Below are 6,907 nucleotides of genomic sequence, written 5' to 3'. Positions count from 1 at the left end.
GCGACAGTGGCGACACCTGGCGGACCGCGCCATTTTTATTCCTGGTAAAAGATGTCCGGTGAACTGTTTGTCATTGGCTTAATTTCACCAGGCAGAAATGAAATGAAAGCTTCCAGTGAGGTAAGTATTTTAATATGCGTTTTATTTCAGGTAAAACGCGTCTATTAAACTACTTGACCGTCACTGGAAGCTTTATAATTGAGACCTGTTTGTTATCGCCTGGTGTCGCCCCTTATTAGATTAATTCTAATATAATATATCGCCAATGTGACTCATTAGTATCTGAATTAAATATGAATTAAAACACTGAAATATTGATTTCATTTATTTTATTCTTTGATAATTTTACACTTAGTAAATATAATAATTAATGATTTTTAAATGATTTATAACTTACTATAATTTATTTATGTACTAATATTAATTGTACAATGTTGTTCTGAATGATTAGAACCAGGCACAGTGCCTGAGAAATCAAATTTACTTAACTATATTATATAAATCAATTATCATAATACCTATACAGGATTAAACAATCGTGTGACATTCGTAGAAGAAGTACTTGTTCTTGCTACTTCTCTCCTATAAAATCGTTGGAACGTGTTAGCTGATTGCCAATTTCCACGCGCCATAATATCATCGAGGGAATGATTTTCCCACCAACTTTTTGAGGCTACAGCTGACCTAATGCTACCTGGAGTGGCTGCGATATTCGCTTCTTTAAACAAAGTTTTTATCCAATTAGCAATGACCGTCCGTGAGGCTGGCTGTGGCCGACCTTTAAGTGTCATGAACAAATTAACCGACTTAGCAGTATTACGTCTGTCATTTAGAAGTGATATAGTTCGTTCTATCCAAAAAAGAGGATTTAGCTTACTATTACTGGTATTTGCTAATAGTTTCCAACCGGACTGCCTGTGATTACTAGAGTCTGTCTTTGAGCCAAACTGGGGCCAAAAAATAATACATTCGTCTGATCTTATACAATTATCCTGGTCAATCGTAAGTAAGGTTAAATCATGTATGCGCCTACCAGAGCACAGAAGTAGTAAGGTGGCAGTATGACGCGTTGTTTGGAAAGCATTGTTCTCATCTACTGTATATTCGGATAAAAATTTTATTAGTTGATCAACATCCCAAACTGGAGGTTTAGCCGTTTTAGGACATGTTAAGGAAATCGACTTCAGAATGTGTTTCACCAGAACATGTGAACTCAAACAACTTGATGTTTCAGTGTTACACAACGTAGAAACGACTGATTTGTGTAAAAGTATGGTATTATAAGATAATTTATCAATTAAATGTAAATCTGATAAAAACTGTGCTAGTTGAGCTCCTGTCGGATTTTTTGGGTTTATATTTTTTGTACTTGCCCAAGAAATCCAACGTTGCCAAGCTGTTTTGTAGGTTCTTAAAGTCGATTTTCTCCAAGAGTTTTTAAGCAGTGATAGTTGATCTGAACTCCACGACTCTAGCGCCTCAGACCACCCCCACACTTCCAAACCTCGAGAATCATTTCGTCGACTTGGGGAGGTGGTAGCCCTGTCAACGTGTCGACGAGATTCTTCCGCAGGTTCCTCAGAGTAAGAGGCGCTGCTAGCGCTCGGGCTTTGAGATCTGCCCGCCAGAACACTTTCTCCCAGCGAGGTACTACTACGAGAAATATCCCAGTCGATTGGTTCAATTGAGCGAGGACTTTGGGCATCAGAAAAGGTGGTGGGAACACCCACGCGAGTGGGTAGTTCCATGGAGTGCTGAATGCGTCGTGGTACATCGCTTGAGGGTCTCTCAGGTCTCGAGATACATAATTGTGTACCACATGGGCTGTTGCTGAGGCAAATAGATCCACCACCGGTGTTCCCCACTTCGCAAATACTTTCTCTACGCAAGCCGGTAGTAAGTGCCATTCCGGCGGTAGGCGACGACGCGATAGGTGATCGGCTTGACAATTGTACTTGCCCGGTAGATAGTGTACGCTGAAGTGTATTTGATTTTGATCTAGAAGATCTAAAATCTGATGGGTTATGTTTACTAGAGCTAACGATTTCGACCCCCCTTCTTTCCTTAGATGGGCTACGGCCGTCCTGTTGTCGCATTGTATAAGCATCGAACTGTGATGCAACAGGTGAGCGTAACCTTGAAGAACATGAAGGATGGCTAACATTTCCTTCTGATTGCAATGAAGGTTCTGTTCTTCTCGAGGCCAAGCTTCTGACAGAGCTAGGTCGTTCAACTGCGCCCCCCAGGCTTGGTCCGACGCATCGGTTGTTAGAAAATTGGTGGGGGGAGGGTGATGTAGAACTGTGGACGCCTGGCAATTTTGTACCCACCAATTTAGTTCGTTGGACACACTTTGTGGTATCGGGAATGACATGGTCGATGGATCTGGCAGGGAGTTTAGAAACATTAGAAGTCGTCGATGATTGAGCCGACCCCTTGGAACGACAAAACTGGCGAAATTCAGAGATCCTACTATTCTCTGAGTATTTTTTAAGGTCAGTTTTCCTTGAAAAAGAGCTTCTTCTAGTTTTTGACGCAATGAAGTTACTTTTTCTTCTGGTAAGGATTTTAAGTTTTCCCAAGTTCGCCAAAGTATCCCTAAGTAAACTATACTTTTTTGAGGATACAGAATCGATTTTTCGAAATTCACTTTCCATCCGAGACTTATGAGGGTTTGAATAGTGATTTTGACATGATCTCGTAATATGTCTGCATTTTGATGGACAATCAGAAAATCGTCCAGGTAAACTACAATTCGGACGTCCCATTGTTGTCGCAAGGTTTGAGCTACCCAATTTGTTAGTATTGAGAACGTTTTCGGAGATGTGCTTAGCCCGAACGGCAAGCACGTCATTTCTAACAATTCTCCGTTGTAAATTAGGCGCAGGAAGCGTCTGTGTGCCTCGGCTACTTTCACGTGAAAGTAAGCTTGGCATATATCTACCTTGCACATCCAGTCGTTTGGTTGGAGGAAGTCGGGAATCCGATGCATGTTTATTAGGTGAAACGGTTCGGCCAGTATATAATCGTTTAGCGCTTTCAAGTTGAATATTGGTCGAGCTGATCCGTCCGGTTTTGGCACAAGGAAAAGAGGAGAAATGAAGCTTGGTGACGGTTGTGCTACACTTAGAACACCTTGAGCTTTCATGTTGTGCACAATTAAAGACATTTCCTTTGACACAGGAGTGTGAAAGGGGCCCGTTTTTAAATTGGGATACACCAGAGGAGGTTTTGCAAGGAATGGTATGCGATATCCTCGGATTAACTTTAATGCTATTTCTGGTGCTCCCATTTTCTTCCACTGAGTGAGGAAGTGCGCTAACTGGCCTGCTTGAAACGGTTCCGAGTCATGGTTTCTGCCGTTTCTGGTTACCTTTGTAACCTCTACCGGCATTCCCTCGTCCTCTGGTACCTCCACGATCGGGCCGCGAGCCTCGATTTTGAAATGACCCTCTTCCACTTGTGTGGTAAGCAGGATGATTGTTTGATGGTTGAGTTACCCAAGGGTAATTCGGTTGTTGACAATTCTGACAATGGCATACACCCCGCGAGGGTGCGTTATAACAGGTTTGCATATGCATATTTTGCGAGGGAAAGTACCCTGAAGTCGCATTGCACTGAATTCCACGCGATGGAATTGTAGGTTTTCGTATGCCTTGCCCCCGCGAGGGGCGGCTGTTAGGCTGATTTGCCTTGCTTAGAGCATTTTGTTTAAGAGGCCAAAACGTTTTTCGAACACCTCCTGCCTTTTCAAGAGCTGATGTAAAAGAATCAGCATCAAAAATGTTAGTTGTGGAAGGGGGGATTTTGTTAACTAATGCCTTGACAAGTGGTTCTTTAATTTGGCTTGTAATGGCCTCTCTGCGCATTTCGATAGCTTCGGCGCGGTGCCCACAAACTAATTGTAAAAGATCAGAGGAAACCTTTTGTAGATCGCCTTTTTGGAAAAGCTCATCAACTTTAGTATTTAATTCGTCATAAGAAAAATTCATATTTTTAGCCCACGACAAAAGACTACGAATACTATCTTGAATAGCCTGTTTTTGTTTCAATATGCAGTAGGTAATAGCTGCATATGATTTATCAGCATAAGCTAGATGACGTGAAGTATCATACATTTTTACCTCTTCGTTTGATTCCAGGTCTACGAAACCTGGTGTATGATTGTAAAGTTTTTGTGTATCAGAGTATCTAACCTCTGACCATGCTGCGCTTCCCAAGCGCTGAACGTCAAGAAGCATTTTCAGAAAAAAATCTGGAGTTTTAGGGACCGAAGGTTCCTTTAATTTTGTTTCAATGTCAAAAGTGAACGGCAAATTTGAATTTGCGTCTTGACTCTCAGCGTCTGGGCATGGAGCATCATTCACATTGTTAACTTCATATAAATCACCACTAACCTCTGACAGAATTGACTCGTTATCAGGGAAAGCAACATTTGAATTTTCAAGGCAACGATTATTTTCAAAACAATTAGTATCGTGACAAACATTATTGTCGTTACCAACTGCAATATGTTTGCGAAGCTCACCCATTTCCTTGAACAGCTTGTCCATTAGGCGCGCGGAGCGCCGAGATCGCTTACTTTTCTTGTGGCGGTGGCGGTGCGACCGCTTTTGACCGCTTGAAGATGACGAGCTTGACGTGCTGCTTGAACTGCTGCTGGATGAACTTCTACTTCTAGCTCGTTTGTTTGACATCCCGCTTGGACCAGGTTGCAGCTCTGTCGAGCCTTTTTGATCACTAGCCATTTCTGAAATAGTAATGATATTAATTCTACTTCTAAAATTGCAAGCGATTGTATAATTTCTCACGAGAAATACAATCGAATAGAAAAATCTGCAAATAAAACACTATAGTAAACTGGTTTTCTATTTATTGGCACAATTATTTAAAATGTAGGTAGTGGTCCGAACAGAAAAACTGTTAAACATATATGACCACATACTTATTGTGCAAATATTAGAAATGAGGTACTTACGTGATCACTTTTCGTATTTAAAAACACTTATTAATATAATGTATTGATTTAAGTATCACGCGTAACAATTTCTATATTTTAAATTTAATTTGTAACGGTTGCAGGGTCAGTGAGCCTGACTCGCTGCGCACTTGTTGCTTCGACGGGAAACTGAACGCCAATGACAAACAGTTCACCGGACATCTTTTACCAGGAATAAAAATGGCGCGGTCCGCCAGGTGTCGCCACTGTCGCAGGAAACCGAAGTCAAATAAAGCACTGGACTGGTGATAATTCGACGGAAACAGATATGCTATCTCAATTATAAAGCTTCCAGTGACGGTCAAGTAGTTTAATTTCATAATCCTACCTACACCATCAACGCAAAAATTATACATTTACGTTACAACTACACAATGATTCCTTCCAACATCATTGCTATTAAAATAATTTCAGGCGTTTATTCAATATGAGCATTATGCATTTTGGTGTTATATGTATTGAGTAATATACATTATAAATCTGAGATATTATGAACGTTATACATAATGATCGTTATATACAATGATATTATAGTTAAAGAACGTTATACTTAGCAAAAGTAGATATTTTGATGTTATATCTAAAGTTCGTTATACACCTTGAACGGTATACAAAACAAACATATAATATGAGCGTATATAATATGACTATTATAGTTTAAGTTCTTATGTCTTATATTACTTACCCGTAATTAACAGTTGCAATTATCTAATGTTTTCTCTCTGAAATCAAACATTTTTTTTCAAATTACACTACTAGTTACATGCTTGATGACGTCCTCCACTGTAGGTCCTTCTTAACTCCCGCGGTCCTTCTTCGTGCGGGCCCTCGTCGTCAGAGCCTGCTGTGGTGACGACATTTGTCTTCAGGCCCCTCACGCTCGGCTGTCGCAGTCCACAGCGTCCTCTGTGGTAGATTCACCGTCGCTAACCTCCAGCGTCTACCGCGACTCTGCATCAGTCTTGCTCTTGACGGCAGTGTAGGTGATCTCGGGGTGTCAATATCGGAATCCATTTTACCCTGTAATTAAATTTCAGTGCGCTGCATGATTGGTTGTTAAACTTTCTTTTCACCCTACACCAGCATATCAATGCTTTTTGCCGTTTAAACTTGTTCGTTTGTTTGTTTAAATAAACTCTTTAAACTCGAAATAAACTCTTTAAACTCGAAATAAACTCTTTAAACTCGAAATAAACTCTTTAAACTCGAAATAAACTCTTTAAACTCGAAATAAACTCTTTAGACTCGAAATAAACTCTTTAAACTCGAAATAAACTCTTTAAACTCAAACTAAACTCTTTAAACTCAAAATGAACTTTTGAAACTCAAAAACTCTTGAAACTCAATATAAACTCTTTAAGATCTTTAAACTCTACAGATCCTAACTCTGACTCGACTGTAACGGCAAACCCGTACTAAATACAACATCTATGGACTCTCTGGCAGCACACCTACATGGCTGTAGACTCTAGCAGCGCACTACATGGCCACATTCATAAACAGCTCTAGACTATTCAGACAATTCACTCAAACTCGTATTAAACTCAAACTCGTATTAAACTCAAACTCGTATTAAACTCAAACTCGTATTAAACTCAAACTCGTATTAAACTCAAACTCGTATTAAACTCAAACTCGTATTAAACTCAAACTCGTATTAAACTCAAACTCGTATTAAACTCAAACTCGTATTAAACTCAAACTCGTATTAAACTCAAACTCGTATTAAACTCAAACTCGTATTAAACTCAAACTCGTATTAAACTCAAACTCGTATTAAACTCAAACTCGTATTAAACTCAAACTCGTATTAAACTCAAACTCGTATTAAACTCAAACTCGTATTAAACTCAAACTCGTATTAAACTCAAACTCGCATTAAAACTCGCATTAAAACTCGCATTAAAA

At 39.8% G+C, this 6,907-nt stretch overlaps 1 protein-coding gene across 1 annotated transcript; it reads right to left on the bottom strand.

The window, feature by feature from the left end:
* Nucleotides 1–1,251: 1,251 nt before the first annotated feature.
* LOC134805507 (uncharacterized) lies at nt 1,252–4,748 on the bottom strand. Its single transcript, XM_063778800.1, has one exon. The coding sequence runs from the start codon at nt 4,746–4,748 to the stop codon at nt 3,348–3,350; it is 1,401 nt and encodes a 466-aa protein (XP_063634870.1). The 3' UTR covers nt 1,252–3,347.
* Between the last annotated feature and the right edge of the window lie 2,159 nt (nt 4,749–6,907).

Source organism: Cydia splendana, unplaced genomic scaffold (assembly GCF_910591565.1).
Source record: "Cydia splendana unplaced genomic scaffold, ilCydSple1.2 scaffold_128_ctg1, whole genome shotgun sequence".
Taxonomy (NCBI): Eukaryota; Metazoa; Arthropoda; class Insecta; order Lepidoptera; family Tortricidae; genus Cydia; species Cydia splendana.
The sequence above is the reverse complement of the archived record's forward strand: the minus strand, read 5'-3'. Positions and strand labels throughout refer to the sequence as shown.

What these genes read in the sequence shown, in the direction of transcription:
- LOC134805507 (XM_063778800.1), bottom strand. Translation starts at nt 4,748, where the DNA reads ATGGCTAGTGATCAAAAAGGCTCGACAGAGCTGCAACCTGGTCCAAGC.